The sequence below is a fragment of the Dunckerocampus dactyliophorus genome, chromosome 4 (genome assembly GCF_027744805.1).
Source record: "Dunckerocampus dactyliophorus isolate RoL2022-P2 chromosome 4, RoL_Ddac_1.1, whole genome shotgun sequence".
NCBI classification, from domain to species: domain Eukaryota; kingdom Metazoa; phylum Chordata; class Actinopteri; order Syngnathiformes; family Syngnathidae; genus Dunckerocampus; species Dunckerocampus dactyliophorus.
Genome location: NC_072822.1, coordinates 7,801,515 through 7,823,894, shown reverse-complemented (window position 1 = coordinate 7,823,894; position 22,380 = coordinate 7,801,515). Strand labels below are relative to the sequence as shown.

The 22,380-nt window shown below is 39.5% G+C and overlaps 2 protein-coding genes across 3 annotated transcripts; one reads left to right on the top strand and one right to left on the bottom strand.

Annotated features, from left to right (window-relative positions):
* Positions 1-452: 452 nt before the first annotated feature.
* Positions 453-14,222, top strand: mapkapk5 (MAPK activated protein kinase 5). Its single transcript, XM_054773937.1, has 14 exons — positions 453-1,351; positions 2,967-3,040; positions 5,644-5,719; positions 8,394-8,491; positions 8,586-8,694; positions 8,941-9,030; positions 9,111-9,206; positions 9,267-9,347; positions 9,434-9,621; positions 10,635-10,755; positions 10,864-10,994; positions 11,076-11,191; positions 11,267-11,371; positions 12,211-14,222. The coding sequence occupies exons 1-14, from the start codon at positions 1,316-1,318 to the stop codon at positions 12,303-12,305; spliced, it is 1,416 nt and encodes a 471-aa protein (XP_054629912.1). The 5' UTR covers positions 453-1,315; the 3' UTR covers positions 12,306-14,222.
* Positions 14,223-15,208: 986 nt separating this feature from the next.
* On the bottom strand, positions 15,209-21,866 carry ostf1 (osteoclast stimulating factor 1). 2 transcript variants are annotated; one of them, XR_008570078.1, is made up of 11 exons: positions 21,710-21,866; positions 19,102-19,148; positions 17,948-17,998; positions 17,804-17,867; positions 17,673-17,726; positions 17,458-17,565; positions 16,917-16,966; positions 16,749-16,827; positions 15,889-15,987; positions 15,670-15,778; positions 15,209-15,290 (listed from the first exon to the last, which is right to left on the bottom strand). XR_008570078.1 is itself a non-coding variant. In XM_054773938.1 (10 exons), the coding sequence occupies exons 1-10, from the start codon at positions 21,741-21,743 to the stop codon at positions 15,720-15,722; spliced, it is 645 nt and encodes a 214-aa protein (XP_054629913.1). In that variant the 5' UTR covers positions 21,744-21,866; the 3' UTR covers positions 15,209-15,719. The 2 variants fall into 2 exon arrangements, 1 of the variants encoding a protein (XP_054629913.1); XM_054773938.1 differs by having other exon boundaries at positions 15,209-15,778.
* Between the last annotated feature and the right edge of the window lie 514 nt (positions 21,867-22,380).

Sequence of the window (22,380 nt, the reverse complement as noted above, 5' to 3'; positions counted from 1 at the left end):
TTATGTGCAGTACGTAGTAATCCATATTTGATACCAACCACAAATCAGTGATTTTTTACAAAAACAGATTTAACAATATTTATAACAGTATTGAACGTACGTAATGCTTACTGAATTTTGTCTCCCTCGTGTGGGCAATAGAAACAATAGTAGACATAACGTAAATCATTTATGTATTTACTGTTCCGTCAAAGTTAAGTGAAAAGTGCCTTATTTATTTTTCTGTTAACGCCTGTTTTATTTTGTAGACATCCTTCGTGAAAAACAAAATTGTATAAATGATCATGTTTGCATCGACGTGTTTATGAGACTTTATGCACGACATCCAAACATGTTTAATATAGTTTGCATTCACACTATGGAAAGAATAGCGATTTTATTCACGTTAAAGGAGTACTAATAACATTTTGATCAGGCATTGTGATTGACGTCCTATTGTGTACCTGAACCAGTACAGCTGGGTACCCCCTCTGACATAATGCTACAAGATTAGCATAATAGGTCCCTTCGTCGCCGTGGCTACTTAGACTAGTTTCCTGCTGTGTGGTACTTTTTTTACACAGACAACAACTGGAGCTTAAAACGTTATCTAGTGGAAGGCTGTTAACATAGTTTGCGGTTCCTAAAAAAGCAGCAAACTTCGCTTAGTTGCCACCTGGGCCATCCAGCTCGATAGCTTTTTAGCTAGCTAGCCCTGATCGACGGCATAATAGACTGCCTGGGGTTTATATTTTGATGAACGCGGTGTCGTCGTTGTGACAAGCTCTCATTTCAGCTTCCAAGGACAGTAGAATCGGTGCCTTTGGGGTTAAATCAACGATCAATGGTGTGTTTTTTTAACAGATGCTGTTATAGTGAAAAGCCATCTGAATGGGGTGCTACATCATGGCAACATGCAAACAATCTACTTAGCAAGCTAGCGTCTTGCTCTAACTAAAAATACACCCCTTGCCCTCTGTCCCTCCCTGCTAAAGCGGTGGGCTTGTCCCCTTAATTTCCCACGTCTCCGGCTTTTATGGTGACCTTGCTGGGCGTTTGGCACTCTACATGGTCACTACGGTGGAATCAAGGCGACAGGAAGAGCGTGTCAGACCCCGACGTGGTAAGCCGGGTTGGGCTGACTTTACGCCGCATCGCAGCTGCCGGGTGGTTCCGTTGTCCCCATGGCCTTGTACTTCCATTAGTAGTCATATAACTAGCCCCGGTCCAGCCCTGGGGATACTGGAGTGAGACTTATCAAAGGTCAAGGATAAACTCTTTTGTTTCTACTGTCAACTGTGAGATCTGCGGGACACCTGTGTTAAAGTGGATTATCATGACGGAGGATAACAGTGCCGATAACTTCATCAAGGTAACGTGTTTCCATGTATATTATTCGTGTAATACAGCACATGTCTGTTTAATGAAAAAATGTTCATGTCTAATGAGATCCATTGAAAAAGCTGTATCCTAAGTTCTGCCTTTACAGATATGAAAATGCTCACATCTGCACAGGCTGCATAGAGTATGTGGTATTTATTTAGTATTGTACAGTTGCCACTCATATACATTTGTGTACAGTTACCAGGTACACTGCTGCTGCTCATTTTTCATAGCAGCACTGTTGTACATTTGTACATAGATATTCTGGGATTTTTCTTCTGTGTTGATCTTGTCTACTTTGCAAAGTTGAATGTCCCCATTGCGGAACTAATAAAGAGACTTATTTTATTTGATTCTACTTTGATTGACAGTTGCAATGTAGTGTATGAGTACAGTAATTGGTATGCTTTAATGCGGGTGTAGAACAACACTGCATCATACAGACAGATGTATCTGATGTTTTGGTTAACTTATTTGGCTACAGTAGGGCTATAATACGTAACACTCTAATGTAGTGCCTTTGTAAAAGATTGATGGAATTGTTAGTACAACTCTTGTACTGGATCTTACTCGGTTTGTACATGTGTGTGTAGTGAAGCACACAATACATGTAAGCTTTGCTGTAAAGATGGATAGAATCTATAAACAGTGGGAAATCTAATGTCGACCACAATTTTGACAAGATGTCTGCAAATCTTGCGAGACCTCAGTTTAGAGCGCCTCAAAGGATTGATTTATGCATGTTTTTTTGTGGCTTTTTTTTTTAAACTGTTACTCCAAAAATAAATACTAGCATCAACAACCTGTTGTAAGAGAAAAAAAACCTGAGAAGAGAAGAATATACACAGGACATTCAAAATATTTTTGCCCATGTCGTGCCCCAGTTTTTTTCATATGTCATTTTTCATATGTCTCGTCACTTATCCGTAATAAAAGCTCAGAGTGTTTTAGGATTTACATTGGTTAATGTCTTTTTCCATTAGGTTAAAATGTTAGTTAAAAAATATACCCAGTTAATTTCTCTATATAGTATTTCCTATGGGGACAATAGTTACAAAATCTGCTAGAATGGATGTACAGTACATCAAGGAACACCATGTTTGGTATGACTCTGTGCATTCTCTCATGTGAGAGAGAACGAGTAGCTTATGCTATTAGATATATGGCGCTGTCCAGCCAACAATCCTCCTTACTCACATTTTGATATACACCCTGGCTTTGGAATCCCTTCCCTACCCGCTACCTTCCATGTGTCAGTGGCCTGGCATCTAAGTCAGCAGCAAAATGTGATCTCAAGTGCCCCGGGCCTCTTGCTTTCACAACTGGGTCAGAATGTGCTTAATGATGGGATGACTGCCCCTGGGAACTGGAACACACACAGTGTGTCCACTTGAGCCATCATCAGGGACAATGTAGTGTGGAAAAGAAAGGCGTTGACAGAGCCTAGGGCGGGCTACCTTGTTCTACAACCATCGGTGTCTGCATAAAGCGTGGTCAAATCTAGCACGTATGTGATTTTTAGAAACAGTTTGATAGACACAAGACCAACTTCTGTGTATTAAAATTGTAACTACATGGGGCTGATGCCTATATACTCAATGCAGGAAACATCCATTCTAGATGAATACAGCATCAACTGGACCCAGAAGCTGGGAGCTGGCATCAGTGGACCTGTCAGGTGAGTGGGACTGATACAAGCTTTCTCAGTGGCCTTTTTCTACTCCTCTCTAAGACTAAGCTTGAATTACTACATTATATTAACTGTTGCTATTTACTAGGTTTCCTCAGTTAATGAAATCTGGGCCAATAGACGCCTTTACCACAACTGATAAAACGATGTGTTGCTGTAGACGTTATTGCTGCAGACGTGGCATCTGTAAAGCTGATTATATGGAGAAAAAAAAAGCAACAAATGTGTATCCTTCAGTGAGCTGTTGTAGGCCGTAGTACAATGTGGATTCTTATTCGTATATACAACTAAAGGTACATTTGCTTGGACAAATATAATGATGATAACAAATATAGCTCATAAGAGTTTAATTTAAGAGCTGATATTTAGCAACTTCCATAGTTTTCTTGATCATAACCAAAATCACTTAAGTTCTTACATGAATAGCTATAGCATTGTACTGCCAAAATAACGCTTATGAACTATTTTTGTTGTCATTGTTATATTTGTCCAAACAAAGGTACCTTTCGTTGTATCAGGCATTAAAACGAACAAGAAACTGAAGAAACAAGGGTGGTCTAATCATTTTTTCCATGACTGTAGTTAGCCTCCAATTTATCTATTCTAAACTTAAGGGTTTCAAACAAAGTGGGGTGAAAGAAAAAAATAAGAAGCCAAAAACTTATCACTTCCACTCGGAATAGGAGAACTTTTTTTCACTCTCATCGTGTCAGACACGACTTCATTAGTTTTTTTTTTGTCCAATGTTTGGCGGCAATGTTTTGTTTGTACAGTTGTATCTGTTCTTTACTAATCTTTTATATTTGCATTGTTCTCTTCATAATCCTGTTACTGTTGTTTTGGGAAGATAAACTTTAACATCTGTCCAGGGACAACAGATGAAAAATAGCCTTTTGGCTAATTCTGGTGCATTTGCAGCAATGCTAATAAATGTACTGTCAAATAAACCAATAAAATAAATGAATGAATTAATTAATTTTTGGAAAGCCACGATAGAGTGATGATGTTTGAACTGTGATCTAGAGAGGGACAGCTGTATACCCTAAAACACCATGTCAGAATATAAGAAACTGAACCTAGATACTAAAATAAATACATACATAACATACATACTTACTTGATGTAAATCAGATTCTCCATTATATCACAGCCTACATCTAATATATCTATAAAAAAAACTTGTCTGAATATAACAAACTGAACATATATTCAATAAGAAGACAAAATGAACCTATTTGAGTCATTGAATATAGATTCTGGTACTCTCTGTAGTTAAGTAAATAAATGTATCTGGTCCCTATACGATCTAGTACTTAATTTGATGTCCTTTTTATTAAAGGTCTACCTCCTCCATAGTCCAACTTGGTAAACATTTGACATAGTTTAAAGAGCCCAAACATGCTCTGCTTGCATGTATAGTCATGTACCTCTGTTGTTAGTGGGAAGCTGTCATTCCATCATTAGTGTTGGCCACAGGATGCAAGAAGCTCGACTCATGTGCGTGACATATTGACAGACTCATGCACTCAGTGATTCAGACTGCACCGTCTCTGTTCCATCACCTCTGAGTCACTCCGCTTTTCGACTCTTTGTTTCTGAAATTGACCGTGTGATTCATGAGGCCTTGTGCCTAATAGTTCTGCTGCACATTTGTAATTCATCTCTAATAGAACATGTGTTACCCCCACACCCCACCCCACACACAAACATCTGTGCACAGCTTTGTGATTCACTTTTTCCTTGCAGTTGGTGAACCTTGGCCAAAGCAGAATGTTCTCTTGTTGTAATGCTTACAGAGTAATGTACTGTATTCATGGAAGCCTTTCAAGGGGCAGGTGTTGTTGTTTAAGGTTGATATTTAGTTCTCTGTGACTAAGATTAGGAGGAGAAACTTTCATGAAAGAAACTTGCAGTATGTGCCAATATTGCTACAGTGGATCTCAGTTTTAGGGGCAATATGTTGTTTTATGCCGCTTAACTGTCTTTCGTCATAACAAACTGAGGCTGACACAATACAAATCATTATACAATGCAAATCATTATACTGTATAATAAAAAGATGTAAGAGACGGACTGCATGATTCTGCAAAAAACGAGATTCATAATTTCCTTGCTTTAGAATTGAGACTGCAAGTCAGTACTTTCTGTTGTTCTTCATGGGAGGTCCTCAAAGGACAGTTGACAGGGGAATTTCTTGATGAAAATTAATAGGAAGAGAGAAAGTAATCCATCAAGTCATAAACGTGGCATGCTTGCGTACTTGACAGTACATTCATGCACATAATAAAGATAAGTCAAAAAAAAGTTGTTTAAATAATGTGACTGCTAACGACAGTGCAGTGCAAGTCCTTGAGTAAAATGTCATTTTTTTGTGATGAACCTTGTTAAGTAAGTCAATTATCATAATTTAGAAATGAGATTGTATATTTGTGTGACTCGATATGCCCTGATGCTCAGCTTTAGCATTCTAAACCCTGGAGAATTTACTATTCTTACTTCCACAATGCCTCAGATGAGGTGAACATAACTTGAGATCACAGCATTGACTTTGCTTTCAACACTTTCAAATCCTTTGTATTTTGTCCTTTAAGGGTTTGTGTGAAGAAATCATCTCAGGAACGCTTGGCCCTGAAGATCCTCATTGATCGCCCAAAGGCCAGAAATGAGGTTGGACAAAGCACAAGTGTCTATTTGTTAAAGTGTCTGTTATTTTCTTTATGTCTGTGCTTTTTTCCCTTCAGTCTCCACTCTTTTTCTGCTTTGTATGGATGTAACATTGCTGAACACTACAATTAGGTGCCCAGATTTCAAACATAGTCAATGTGAAAACTCTCATGACTGAGCTGAAAATAGACACAGATTATTGTCTCAGTTAAACATCACGAGCTTCTGTTTTTATACAGCTTGTTCTCAAAAGACTTCATACGAGTGGTGTCCACAGTGCGGCCCGCGACTTGTTTGTTACTGTCTCGTGGCAAAATAAAGTTAAACACTAAAAACAGAACAAAAAAAGAGCAAAAAGCCACAATGTGAAGAAGAAAAATGAAGAAAAATTTTGATAGTGATAGTTAAAGCTTTAGCTTTAAATATATGTAAACCTGCGCATCTTTTAATTTGTTTTATTTTTATGGATGCGGCCCTCTGTGGAAAAAGTTTGGACACCCCTGCTTTATACTCACTTACATCACTTTTTTTCCTCCATTTTGTGGGAATTGAGAGAATAGAGAGAAAGCGATTGAGGGGTAAAGGTGGATGTTTCAGCCAATGTTGTTGTTTTTTTTCTCATAGCCACATATGTGAGCATGCGCGTGTGTATTTATGAGATTAAGTGTATATGCATACTTTAGATGCATGAATGATTGATAATACAGACCTGATCAAAATCTTAAGACCAGTTGAAAAATTGCTAGAATTTGCATTTTGCACATTTGGATCTTAATGAGGTTTTAAGTAGAGCTACAATATGCAAAAGCAAGAAGGGGGAGTGAGACAAAAAACATTTGGAACTTGTAATTTAAACAAAAACAAACAAAAAATGAAATAAGTTGTTTATCACCTGATCAAAAGTTTAAGACCACGGGCTATAAATGCCAAAATCTGCTCAAAATGTTCATTTTTTTGTCAGGCATTCACACTGTCATGCCCTCCTCCTCCAGCGTGCCATTGCAGCTGAGGTTGGGCGCAGTAAGACAGTCAAGTGGTAGACCGAAAAAAATCACACCTCCGCTGAGCCAGAGGATCCGATTGGCTGTCCATCAAGACACAGGGCCGTCTTCAACCCAAATTAAGGCCCTTACTGGTGCCGACTGCAGCGCAATAACCATCAGACGGCATCTGCGGGAAAACGGTTTAAAAAACAAATTCAAAGACCTCGTCTCCTTCAACGACACAAAACTGCCCGTTTAGACTTTGCCAGGAAGTTTCAAACATGGGACATTGAAAGGTGGAAAAAAGTTTTATTCTCTGATGAGAAAAAAATGTAACCTTGACGGTCCAGATTACTGGCATGACAAGGAGATCTCACCTGAGATGGTTTCTACCCAGCACAGTGGAGGGGGGTCCATCATTATCTGGGGTGCTTTTTCATTCAGTGGAACACTGGAGCTACAGGTGGTGCGTCAAACGGCGGATGCTTACGTGCAGATGTTGCAACGGGCATCCCTCATGACTGAGGGCCCTCGTCTGTGTGGTAACAGCTGGGTTTTTCAAAAGGACAACGCTGCAGTTCACAATGCTCGCTTGAACAAGGACTTCTTCAGGGAGAATGACATCACTCTTTTGGACCATCCTGCGTGTTCCCCTGATTTAAGTCCCATAGAGAACATTAGGGCATGGATGGCAAGTGAAGTTTATAAAAATGCCTTCCGTTCTAGAGCAATGTTCCCACTAGCCTCCTGGAAACACTCGCATCAAGCATGCCCAAACAAATTTTTGAAGTGATTAACAAGAACGGTGGAGCTACTCATTACTGAGTCCTACTGAGAACATTTTTGTTCTGGTTTGGAGAGTTTTTTTGTTATTTTTTGAGCAATGGTCTTAAACTTTTGATCTGCTTTCAGTTTAATTGTTGTTTTCAATAAATTACTTTCTCAAAGTGCTTTTTGTCTCACTCCCCCTTCTTGCTTTTGCATGTTGTAGCTCTACTTAAAACCTCATTAAGATCCAAATGTGCAAAATGCTAATTCTAGCAATTTTTCAACTGGTGTTAAGATTTGGATCAGGTCTGTATAAACTATCCATCCAGTACCCATTGCAGACTTTCATTTGCAGACAATGCTCTGATTTTGCATGATTTGTACACATTTTGCACATATCTTTTAGCATTTTTTTTATGTGAAGTACTATATTGGACTATAAGACAAGCGCTCCCCTCCATCCCCCAATATTTTAAAGACAAAATATGAAAATCATATATCTTAGCTGCTGGATAGTGGTTTGTTGGCTCTGCTTTGTTGATCACCATTATCTTAAAATTGGCATCATAACTCCTCATGTGCTGTTTGCGAAAAGCTCTGGCTTGCTTGGGGAGAAATTGTTTGCCCCCACCTGGCTTGCATGCGTAAATCTTTATCCTTTGGATTATAACACAACACAGTCCTGTCACACTTTTTTGTAGGGCAACATGCGGGTCACTATGGGTATTCTTAGCTTTGATGTGCTTTTTTGATTGCATTGTGTGGTACTTTGAACATCATTGCATGTGCTCGTGTTACCGGGCAGATATACAGTACAGTTTTGAAAGTAACACTGTCCTACTAAACTCATATGAGGACACATTGAGAATGATCTGCTTTCAAGTCTAGCAGTGTTGCAGACAGTAGTGCACTTTCTCTGCTTGTAGGTGCGCCTCCATATGATGTGTGCCAACCACCCAAACATAGTGCAAATCTTGGAGGTGTACGCCAACAGTGTCCAGTTCCCACATGAGTCCAGCCCCAGGTGAATTTGTCCGTCGATCTTCATTCTATCACCACAGCTCATACTATGTACAGTATATTCATGCTGCTTTCGTTTTCCTGTTTCTTCCTTCAAGAGCCCGGCTTCTGATCGTCATGGAGATGATGGAAGGCGGTGAACTGTTCCATAGAATCAGCCAGCACAGGCACTTCACTGAAAAGATGGCCAGCCAGGTCACAAAGCAGGTAGGTGATGGAAGTGTATGTCCACAGAATGCTCAGTATCTGTTTCCTCATTATTCCTCACCAGTGTCGTTTGTGAGCATGTTTTAGGGTGTTAAACCTTTTTTGGCGCCAGTGTTACAGCAATTCTGGCAGTCTCTCTCTCATTAGCAGCTCCCTGCTTGGATTTAGCAGCTGATGCCACACTCAATCAGCAGAACACATGTTGTTTGGACACACGCGTGAATAACAGCATCACTCCTCCTACAGATCAGTCAAGCCTTGGAACACTGTCACTCCCTAAATATTGCACATCGGGACCTGAAGCCAGAGAACCTGCTCTTCAAGGATAACTCTTTGGTAATTAAAGAAATGTGCTCACATCATTTTACATCACACCATGCTTTAATGACCTCGTCTTGCCGATTCCCTCGCCTCAGGATGCTCCTGTGAAGCTGTGTGACTTCGGCTTTGCCAAAATCGATCAGGGGGACCTGATGACCCCTCAGTTCACTCCCTACTACGTAGCACCTCAGGTAGAAAACACAGAAAACTAATTAAACTGATTGCACACCGAACCCGCTGTTGCTGCACAGGTACTTGAGGCTCAAAGAAGGCACCAGAAAGAAAAGTCTGGAATCATACCTACCTCACCCACTCCTTATACCTACAACAAGGTTAGGACTCTGACCTTCTTTCAGCTTTACTTCACCTACTAGTCCTTGGTAAACAATATTACTTTTTTTTTTTTTTTTTTGTCCAGAGCTGTGACTTGTGGTCGCTGGGCGTCATCATATACGTGATGCTATGCGGCTATCCTCCGTTCTACTCCAAGCATCACAGTCGCACCATTCCTAAGGACATGCGGAAGAAGATCATGATGGGCAGCTTTGACTTCCCTGAAGACGAGTGGAGTCAGATCTCAGAGATGGCAAAGGACATTGTGCGCAAGTAGGTTGGCATATCTTTTTGCTCTGTCTTTTGCCCCTGTACGTATGCTTATCGTGGAACTTGTAAAGTCCAGCTGGTTAACCTCAGAATTTATCAGATTTGTAAGCAATTTTTTCCCCAATGTCAATAATGGAAATTGAATGAGTTATCATAAAACCTGTACTGGTTTAAATTACATTCTTAACTGTCAAGTGTAAAAAGAAGTTAACCAAGGTTACTAAAAGGAAAAATAATAGCAACATAACATTTATTCACCCTTTAAGGCATGGTAACAAATGTTGAGAGGGACAAATGTCAACTTATTGATGCCATGTTGTACTGACCAGCCTGGACAGGGATGTTGCATGAGTTCATTAAATTAAAAAGCTGATTATCACAACATTTGATAATAATAATAATAATAATAATAATAATAATAATAATAATAATAATAATAATAATAATAATAACAATAATGGATTTTTCACAATGAAGTGAATCCATTATTCATTCACTTCTCAGTCACACACTGGTGGTGGTAATCCACATCTGTAGCCACAGCTGCCCTGGGGTAGTCTGACGGAAACAGGGCTGCCAGTTCTTACAGCCTCCCTCACCACCACCAAACATTCATACACCAGTGTGGGCAGCACAGGAGGCAAGATTGCAAGGTGGGTGAAGTGTCTTGCCCAGGGACACAACAACAGTGACCTTCTGGTTTCTGGTCTGCCTCCTGAGCCACTGCCGCCCCCTTTGCTTGCTTACGTGTCATCTTGCCGGTTTAAAATGCCAGGTTTTGTTCGACTATGGAGACGTACGTTTCTCAAAATATTTTGGTTGAAGTAACCAATTTGTAGGACTTCAGGGGGATTTGACTTTAAACGTTCTACTGTATTCACCACAGTGGTTCTTGACCCTTTGCCCCCCTCAATCCAAAACCCAAGTCTTTACAAATGGGATATCAGCTTCCTATACTTCTGTACTATAAGATGAGTTGTCGTTCATCCTTCTTGACTGTCATTTGTGCCCTCCAGGCTGCTAAAGGTGAAGCCAGAGGAGAGGCTGACCATTGAGGGAGTCTTGTCTCATCCGTGGCTCAACTGCACTGAAGCCCTTGATAACGTGCTGCCCTCTGCACAGATGATGATGGACAAGGTAGGCGGATATTGCAGGGTGCAACATCTTATCTTCCATTTATCCGCCATGAATGTAAACATTGACCGTTACAAGGCTTCAGTTAATGGGATTTCTCATCCCTCTCAGGCGGTCGTCGCAGGAATCCAGCAGGCCCACGCGGAGCAGTTGGCCAACATGAGGATACAGGACCTGAACGTCAGCCTGAAACCTCTCAACTCTGTCAACAACCCAATCCTCAGGAAGCGGAAACTGCTTGGGTGGGTATTTATCTTTATTTTATCTGAAATTTGAAAGAGTGCGGTGTGAGTGCTGACACTGTTTTGTTGTCATTGTTCCAGCTCTAAGCCCAGTGACGGTTTCTTCATTCACGACCCAGAGAACGGAGGCGAGGACTCCAACGTAGCGCTGGAAAAACTACGAGATGTCATTGCACAGTGCATCCTTCCACAGGCCGGTCAGTAGAAACACAGAGAGGGATCAAATACCTGATAAGAGAACTAAGAAGGTACTCTGCTGTGTGTCTCTTTAGGCGAAAACGAGGACGAGAAGCTGAACGTGGTGATGTACGAAGCCTGGAGGTTCAACAGGGACTGTAAACTGCTACGAGACGGCCTGCAGGGTCTCAGCTGGGACGGTCAGTGCTCACTTCCTGTTTGCCGGATGACTCGGCTGCATGTAGATTCTCTCTCTCTGCATTTTTACTTGTTACTGTGCCTTAGCTCTGGATGCTGCAGTACTATACTCTGTAGTTTTCACTTTGACGCAGTGGCCCGTTTTTTTTATTATTATTATTATTTATTTGCTATCCTAAGTCTGCAGCATACAAATAAATAATACTAATATAAATAATACTAGTAGTATGAGTAATTAAAAAAATTAAAAATAAAAAATACCGTAAATGCATTTATTTACCTTGACCGTAAAGAGGACAGGGTATTCATTGAAAGCAGGCAAAAAAATGTGTTTCAGAAATGTACAAACTTAATTTGGACTGAATGAGAAATGGAAACGAAAAGGTCGCACTCTTTGACCACAGGGTCATTTATTAACAAGTATATTGCACGACACAGCAGCGACAGAACCAATGTTGTGATAGTGGTAAGGAGCAAACTGCTCAGCCAGCATTCACACCACTGATGAGTTCATTATAAACAACAGTTCAGCAAATGTAACATGCATGAGTTTCACACCCAATGGCTACGTAGCGCAACCAACATTTTAAAGCGCATGCAGAGGTAGAAAAAGCTGCTGGATGCTGACTACTCATGATACTTCAAATGCAGCCACTGCCATCCTGTGGCGTTACTACAAAACTACAGCAAAAACACCAATGTTTTTAGAGACCCTAGCGGTTATTTGCTTTTGTAGACAGCAGGAGACTCGGCGAGTAATTGAATAGAGGTGTTAAATGGGGCAGTCACTGTAAGTTTATGTGTTTGTTCCCTCAGAGGCGTGTTGCTTTTTGTGTTGCAGGTCGAGCCTTCTCCGACAAAGTGGACCGTTTGAAATTGGCTGAAATTGTGAAACAGGCCATCGAGGAGAGGACAAACCTGGAAGAGTCTCATTAGCAAACGTCTTTCTATTGTTGTTTTATATTAACTTTTTATCCCCAAGCTTTTTTTTTAAGTGAAATAATTGCCCCTCCCCCCCCTCCGCCACACACACACATGGATTCAATTGCAAGGCCTATTGTACAGCTGTAGATACACATTTCCAAAAAAAAGACTCATTGGTACTTGCATCAACAAAAACAACACACAGACTATATTTTCATTTTTCCAAAAAAAAGAAAGATGACAAAAAAATTATTGTAAGAAATTATTTTCTTGGAGGGAATTTTTAATCACAGTCATTTTATCCCAAATATTTCATTTTATCCTTTTCTTCATCTTTCCGAAGAGTTTTATTTATTTGAAGCAAAATTTGCTTTATTTATACAGTTTTATTTTTAGCCTGTGAGCAGGCTTAAAGAGAAGCATTCTGCCTTTTTATGCACTCTCTAATGTCATTTTCTTTTTCAACCTTTTGGTTGTGTGCTGAAATGTGTCGCCCCCACATTGCTTTAGTGTAAAGCCCGCTCTTCAAAGCTGGATTTACATCCGCGAACACCAAGCCTCTTCTTCCTCACAGCAAATCGGCTTTGCTTTTTGACTACAATCTTTACTTGATCTTGAGCTTCCTTTTCTAATGCTCTTTTATGTCGTTGGAAAGCTGATGTTTGTTTCCCTGCTACTGCTCCTTACATGGACATGGTCTTCGATGCATCAAAAGATTCATGTAGATGACACACACACACACACACACACACACTGTCCAGCTCATGTCGTAGTAACGATTACGTTTGTCAGCAGCCTTAATAACCTTCAAAACGCTTTCATACATGAAGTGGATTTGTTTTTGCTACTTACTCATAGTAGTCGTGTCTTCATGTGGTCATGTCCTTGTCAACATCTCCATGTCAGTGGGGTCATAACCGTGGAGGTCATGTCCATGTCAGTAGAGACTGCATGATGGCGTAGCATCACCTCCGCGGTTAGCCATGGTGATGTTTCCATGGCGATCGCCTGACTGCTTTTTGTCTACTTCTCGTTCACTGCGTCATTATTTGTACTTGTCGTTGAATATTTTATTCACGTATGCAAATTGATGAAGTCTTACCTTTTTATGGGAGAATTCCTTTGAAGACATTTCCATGTTTTTGTCTTTCTAAAGGTAAATGTTTAGCGTCCCGCCTCACATTTACTTGGGAATATTTTCACATCGAGTCAGGTTGAATTCAAACATTCTCCGTCATCCAAAGTGAGTTGACTGTTAAAAGACAATTATTGAGGCGCTTTTGTTTACGTCACTGAACCCAACTTCCTTCTGTAAACGGCCGACTTTTACTTTTTTTTCCTGTCAAAGAAAAAGGCCATCTGTACTGACATAATTAAGAGGAATGATTTGGGGTGTTGTTAACAAATGTGACCCACTTGATGCCTCACAGCCGCCCCTTTAAATCTCCATGACAACCATGCTGATGTTTGAAAAAGGCCTTATTGCACACATAAACGTGCCTTGGTAACTTTTGCTCATTGGTCAAGTTACAAGACTTGGGCTCATTGTTTAAAAAGACAAACTAAAATCATTCCATAAAGAGGGGGTTCATTTTATTTAGTTGTCCCGACTATACATCCCATAATGCTCCTCTCTGCATGACCCTGAGGTCAGATTTCACAGATAGTAACTTCCACTTGTCTTAAAAGATTGTAAACTATGTTTGCGCTAAAGTTGACTGATGACAGTACAAGGAGGTGGTGTTTGCTACAACAAAATGCTTCCTTGACCAAATAGTCATCTGTCCTTCATGATTTGGTTTTTCTCTGCTGATGTAGCATGAATACACATCTCTTTCTGCCTTCTCCGGAATGTCATCAACATGCTGACTTTATAATAAAAGACTTTTCAAGAACTGTCTTTTTTTCTTAATATTACAACTTAACTCTTTTTCTATTGTTTTTTTCTCTCCTAAAAGCACAATTCCTGTCTCGTAATGAGAGAAAGAGGTGACTGGAGAGCTGCTGGTGTCCCTCAAACCACCGGTGCTCATGGAAGAGAATATCCCCCCCCCCCCCCCCCCCTCCCCCCTAAGATTTATGACCAGAAAAAAGGGCGTAAGGGCACTTCGGATTGAAAAGTATAAAAGGCCTTTGATGGGCTACAAAACATTAAAATACATACATACAACGCATCATCGACTTGCGACTTCTTCAGGGTGCCGTGGACCTGCACTTTTTTAAAATAAATATTTGGAATAGCAAGACTTTTTCTTTTAATACAATTTGAGTTTTTTCTTTATCTTAACTGAATTTGCGTAAGAACATTTTTCTTGAACTGTTTTTTTAATATTTCATATAAATTTTTTCCTATAAAAGTACTATTTCTCAATGATATGGCTTAGAGTTTTAATGACTCTCAAAATTTACTTAATTTTTTTTTTATCTCATACCTTCTTTTCTCAGACAACTTTTCTGGTAAGGTTGGGGCTTGAACTTTTTATTTTCATAATATTACGACTTTTTCCTAAACTTTTTTTGTAGGGTTGCAACTTTTTGTCAATTCCTCACCATAAGACTTTTTACAATTCTCAAAACAACTCTAAATGTTACATTTTTATTTTTGTAATATCAGGACTTTTTCCTCAAAATGTTGTGGCTTTTTTTTTTTATATATTACAACTTTCCTTGACTATTAATTTTAATTCTTAATAGAAATATTATAGCTCTACTTAAAACCTCATTAAGATCCAAATGTGCAAAATGCAAATTCTAGCAATTTTTCAACTGGTCTTAAGATTTTGATCATTAGTGTGTGTGTGTGTGTGTGTGTGTGTGTGTGTGTGTCTTGGAGCAACTCGCTGAAATAAAAACACACTGTAAAATCCCCCATTTCGCATTCTTTTACACATTGTCAAATAAAAAAGCAAAAACTATTATGTTAAAACTCTTTAATTGCAGATAGAAGCAGGTAGAAAGAACAAGTCAATGTTATGGAAAGAAAATATATGGTCACACCTGCAAACAAACAAAACAACAGTTTGACATATATAAGAGACCTTTTTCCAAACATTTGTCATGAAGCAGCAAGAAGTTTCTCCCAAGATGGGCACTTAAGCCATCAAAAGTATTTTACATGATTTCTTTATAAGGCAGAACGTGATGGAAGATAGTCAGTGGAAATGTTTCATGACTATGCAGATTTTTTTAATGAAGATACAGACAAATCAAAGAAAGGGTGCAGCAAATGTTACCCGTCTGACTCACTAGCAGCACCAACTAGGTGGAGTGTGACTTTTGGTCCCTGAGGGACAATTTTATTTAATGTTTGCACTGCTGTGGTGCTGAGGGGATTTAAGACAAAAGAAATTCAAATAGAGTTACTGTAACAACCCACCAGGGCAACAAGGTCCATCTGAAGTCTTTGATAAAACCCCTCCGGGTTCCTCAGTCCGAGTCCTCGTCGTCCAAATACTCCTCAGCGTGGCTTTGCGTGCGGGTGACGCCTGAGGAAAAAGCGGGAAAGAATACATTTCACATGCTCAGGGGTGTTCAAAAAGGTTGAGGCAGTCCGTTGTAAAAACCAAGGTCGCCCTCTAGTGGCAGCTGGACTTACTGCTTGCCAGCTTCTTCTTGAGAAGCGTGGCACAGAGATCGTTGGTGGCCATCTCCGCAGCCAGCTTGTTCTCGTTGTTCCTGATGTCTGTCTTCGCATCTGAAATCAAAACATGCTTATTTTCTCATCTCTCCTACACTTGCGCGGGCATCTTTTTAATTGGACCCTATTTGCCCACCAATAATGTAACTTATTGTCTAACAACGACTAAAAAACATGTATTTGTATCTAAAAGAGGAGACGCTACTATCAGTTAGTTTGTAAACTTGCAACGTCAGATGTACATCATGGCGTCATGAAATGAATACATGATTATATGCGCTTTATATCGCTGTACTCCTACAGTTCGGTTACCTCCTTCCATATATGGTTAATACATGCAGCTTCCGTCTAACCTACCCACATTTACAGTGAAGGAAAGGTGCAACAGAATTAGGGGCTTTTGAAAACCTAAATTAATAAGAAAATATTTTTTACAAACATTTTTATTTAATAAACATGACAGTATTATTTATTTGCATGTAAAGAATATTATTTGATATAATTATAAATATGCATTTGCACAGGTAAGGCCAAAGAGATGCCTGGCATTCTCTGCAGTTGCAGTTTTCTTTTTTGCATCAAATCCAAATAACATGTTAAAATATGAGTGAATGAAGTGATTTTTTTTTTAATGAATGAAGTGATTTTTTTTTTAATTGTCCATTAATTTGTTAAATTTTGAATAATAACTGATTAATAACTAATAACTGATTTGAAAAGGAAAGTCACATAACAAAGTGGTGGTGGGCGGGATCAATAATGTTTTCTACGGCGCTAAAAACAATAAAAACTCCATACTTGAAGATGTAGATACTCACTCTTGTTCAGCAACATCTCCACAATATCAGAATAACCCTTCCAGGCGGCAGCGTGCAGAGGGGTGTCCCCAAGCTTATTCTAGGACAATAAAAATGAACATGCAATCCTCTCAATGACCATATTTTTTTCTTGGCTTTAATTGTGACGCGTTTCGTTATTGCCCTCACCTGTTGGTTGAGCTCAATGTTGGGCTGGTTGAGTAGCAGCTCCACTACATCTGTTCGAGTATGGTAATGGTTTAATTTACTTGAACAAGCATACAAGTTAAATGAAATACATCGCATGGTACAATTCACATTTTCACATGTCCAAAAGGAGTAGGAAGAAGCAAAGCTTATTTAATCCTACCCCCCATCCGTTTCACATCAATTGCAAGACATTTATTCACTTACTTTGTTTCATTTGTGGTCTTAATAGGGTAATATTAAGACGCACATTAAGGTGTACATTGTACATGTGATACAGTGGGACAGTTGACAGTAAGATGCATCGACTCTTGACACGAGTGTGTCCTGGCGGTCCACCAGTTATATATCTGTCCCACTAAAATAGATGATCATGGGGCACAACGGCAATGACGGACACACTGTAGTTTCTTTACTACAAGCCAGTGTACCATCAGCATGACTTTAAAGCTATCTCAAAAGGTACGTTTTTTACATATTGTCACTTTATCTAATAAACAAGTGAAGATCTAACAATGATTACCTTTATGTCCTCCGTGACATCCCCAGTAGAGGGCAGTGTTTCCTGCTTTGTCCAAGCCGTTGATTCCCACCTTGTTCTCCACACATTCCCTCAGCCAGCTAAGATTCCCTGATGGAATGAACACACACACACACACACACACACACACACACACACACGTGAGCAGCTGGGAACAGCTTAAACATAAACAGAATTGAAGAGAGAAGCAGTCACACCTCGTTTAGCAGCTTCGTGCATGGGATGGTGGATACACTCTGCCTGTTCCGTCACTGAAAACAACCGAGCCAAGTGTTTTGTTTAGAGATGCACTGATGAGCACGACCATGATTTGTCCTTTTCTACTGACCATAGTTGCGTGGAATAAGTCCCGTCCTCCCTCTGCATGTTCCTTTCCACCAGTTACAATCACTCTGAGGGAAACAGGAAAGTTTTTTTTTTTTTTTTTTTTTTTACATCTCGCAGCAAGAAATGCAAACTTTTACTTACTTACTGTGTCAGAGATGTAGAGGATGTCTCCTTCTTCAAAGTAAAGTTCGTCTGGCTGCAACACACACAACTGAATGCTTCAACCAACTGCTTGTTGGGGATTTGCTCCGGTTACACCATTATCTTCTACTTATTACATTGCATGAACATTACATTCACGGAAATAATCTGTTCCAGGGTCAAACTGGACCCGTCATTAATTACACAAGTCACCAAAATAAGTTCATCACTGTTATTAGAAAAATGTAAAAGCAACCATTATACTGCAACATTCCTAAGTGTAAAAATATGTTAACCACTTTAAAAAAAAAAACCAACAAAAAATGAAAAACACCATTCTATCTTTCCATTGAAAACACGTGACAAACCATATAATGACACTGGTGTCATGTAACTACCTGTGTATTGGCGCCACATTGCGGTTAAAACTTTGCGTCTTTACTCTATCACGGTTAATTAATACATCATGCTGTTTTGTTGTTGACTATGGCCCAGTATTCATTGTAAAATATGCTTATTTATGCAAATTTTATGGGAGTTTTTTGCCTAAATTAAGAATTTTCAAGCACAAAAATGGCTAAATTAACTAAAATACAGATAAAAGGCATTAAGAAGATGCATTCAAATTGTGACATGTACATTGATCATTAGGTGTCAGTAATGTTACTGTAAGATTATGTTTCACTGAACATTAGAATAACATTTAATAACATTTAACTCAGCAACTTTGCCATTAAATTAACAGTTTTGCAATGTTCTTGGTTCATGTTCTGCAAGTTGTTGAGAAAAGTTAAATAAGTTAATAAATAAATAAATAACTCATTTAAAAAATTCCAGACGCAGCAGCGGCATGATACAGCGGCGGCAGTCCACCCTCCCATGTAGCCCGCCACCACAGCTTAAAAAAAACCTTAGGGGAAACCCAGAACCATGTCAAATGATTAGTCCTAGCCTAAAAGTATTTTTCACGGCCATTTCTTCAAATGTTATCTTGTGGTGTAGGTCAATAAATGTTGCAGTTATAATTAGCACATTTTGAATCATTTCTTTTAAATGCACTTCCTTCACCACAAAGACATTTGGAAACAACAGATCTTGGAAATACTCCGATGCAATGCTGCTAATAAACAATTACAGAATAAAAAAAATGTCTCTTACCGTTCTGGGGTCAAAGGTGTACTCGGCTCTGAACACCTTGACTTGGCCTGAAAGACAACAAATGACTGCTGGTTGACTAAACATTGACAAACAGAGAAAATCCACACTAGCGCGAAATGCACTTTTAAACGGGCCATTTTGTAATTGTACACGTAGACTGGATGCAATGCGGCAGCACTTGTTTGAAAGCAGCTAGCATGCAGAGGTGTTTATACAGGCAGTGTCAGCAGGTCCTTGCATGAGTTGTCTGCAGCTCCTCGCCCTCGGGTGCTGGCTGCACGGCTGGTATCTGCACAATGTTTTTGCAGCCTTTAAATTACACTTCATAGATTATGTAAGAGCTGAAATTACTCTTTTAAATGTATTTGCATGTTTGAATGCTGGCTTGTTCTTTGGCTGTCTTGTGTGTGTGTGTGTTAGACACTAGTCTTGACACTGTTGCAGTGTTTTAGGGGGTGGAAGGGAGTCTAGGTCATCAAACAAGACTCAGCTCTGTGCACTTCTATTACACAGGCCCGGTCATGTCGCTCTGAATACACACAGTGTGCTGACATGTCCACGGTTCTTAAATTCTCACTCAATGGCAAGGGAGGCAATGCTGCAACATCCAATACATGCATAACAAAAATTCTGCCTTTACAATGATAATAATGCCCCAGGTTTTGACTGACAGCTGCAACAAAGTGAATAAAATCTGTTCTATGCAAATACCGTAAAATAAACCACTAAAAAGGCTTGAGGTGATATTTCTCAGCTAAACAATTAGACAAACAAAGCAATACACACACACGGAATCCTCTATGATAGTTTCCCTACACATAGATCATTAAAAGTCAAACAAAGCGGCCGTCCATCTGCTGGGACACGCCCACTGTAACACACTACCCGTTAAAGCATTACAAATGGCAGTTTTTTAAATATACAAGCCAGTCTTAAAAATCCACACACGAGGCAATTCCGCATCCAGATGACTTCATAAGAACATTTTCCATCAGTGTCCATCCAAAATCCATGACTCCCTACACCCCCTGATCCAATCTGAACATGATGCACACAGCAGTGCTTGGAAAAACAGAACCATTTTTCTGTAGAACTATGCATCACAGATTACGCAATGGCTATATTTACAAAATATATTTTGGGCACTTCTGCTTCATGTTATTTTTCCAGCAGTTTTAACACTATTGTGTACTGCCATACTATAGCAAACTGGTTACATTTACTGGCACAAAGTAGCTTTTTAACAACAATTCAAGTGCTGCATGATCATTTTTAAATTCCAACCATCCATTTTCTGTAATGCTTGTCCCCAACAGGGTTGTGGGTGTGCTGAAGCCTATCCCAGGTTATAGAGCAGAGAGGGGTGAATACACAGGGTAATTGCAGGGCACATAATAGACTAACAACAATTCACACTCACATTCACACCTATGGACAATTTTGAGTCTCAAATTAGTCTAACATGCATGTTTTTTGCAAGTGGGAGGAGGCTGGAGTACCCGGAGAAAACCCGCGAACATGCAAACTCCACATAGTGATTTGAACCCACTGTGAGGATGTCGTGCTCACCACTAGGCGACCCACACCATTTTCTATCCCGCTTCTCCTCTTTTAGGGTTGCGGGGGCATGCTGGAGCCTATCCTAGCTGACTTCGGGCGACAGGCGGGGTACACCCTGGACTGGGCACCAGCCAATGGCAGGGCACATATAGACAAACAATCATTCACACTCACATTCATACCTATGGACAACTTAGAGTCACCAATTAACCTAACATGCATGTTTTTGGCTGTGAACATATTCCTTAAAAAGTTCATTACTAATAATCAAATTACAAAATGGCCAAAGACTGTCAAAAAATAGGTTCGTTTGTCAGGACTGTTGACTGCCAAATTATCCATTCAAAAACAAAGCAAATACTATCTTATAATGGTTGTCAGCCATGTTTTTGTTTACGTTTTTAGCTGAATTTGTGTGATATTTCTAACTTCCCACCATCCTCGAATGCACCATATCGCCGCCATGTTGCTTTAATGCAAATGAAACCACGAATGTAACAATTCTGTTACGTCATTGAGAATGCGTCGCAACGTTAACCTGGAAAGACCATCAGTATGCAAAACTATAAAAAAAAAAGATATACTCCTCGTTGGTCAAGAGGTACATATCAGAAAACAAAACTGTACGATATATTATCCTTGTTAGAATGTGTACTAACAACTTAACATAAAGGGCAGGTTATAATTCAGATATGGTACGGACCTTTCGGAAAGTCGTCACATTTTAACCTCTTGACCTCAAACGCAAGCAAAATAGGGAAATCAGAGAGGCCTGCTGACTGTTTACAACAGCTTTATCATCATGGTCATTTTCCTCATTTTGCTACGGTCCATTAAATCCTGGAAGGTGTTAACAACGTCTCCAAGCATATTTTCCATTTCCTTTAAAATGTCAACTCATATCAACACATTTATTCGTTTTGCAGCATTCCCTCTCCAAGATAGTCCGCCCACAAACCTCAAAGCGTTAGCTAGCTAGCAAGGTGTTCTTACCTTTGCTACTTTCGGCGACATCGGAACAAAAAGTCCACATAAAAGTTGAGCTTACCTGGCTTGGCCGGCTTGGGAGGAGGCTTGGACATTTGCGAGTATAAAAGTGGAATGAAATTAAACGCACTTGAAGCGCAAGTAAAGAAAAAAAAGTTTCCTGGGCTTGACAGCAGTTAGGTTTTCATCAGCCCCCCAATGAGGAAGTAGGAGCTCCTGCCGCGAGCAACACGGAAGTGCTGCTCTGCGCATGAGCAAAAGCTACGCTATCAGCATTTACTAATGATAACTAATAATGTAAACATTGGGCTTTCTCGGTTGTAACGACACTCATATATATTTATAAAAACTTTATTGCTGTCATACATTATTTAGTTTTTTTTGGATAGATATTTTATTAATCTCCAAGAAAAATTTAGATTTTTCTACATATATTTACGTCACTGTTTTTCATTCATGCACTTGCAATCCAAAACACCTGTATTTTAAAAATATGACTTTAAAAAGATAATAATTTCGGGCGCTGTTGATTTGAATTTATGTACGTGTAGATGTGTTGTTTTTATTTTCGGGGACAACCACCAAAATATAAAATGTCTTGAGCACAAATAGTATTTACTTCTAATACTAATATATTTTAAATGAGCTAAAATATATAAAAGATGTGATGAAAAAATGTAATAGTATTATTTGCACAGATTGCCTCACCGTGACGTCACATCCAAGCCAGCC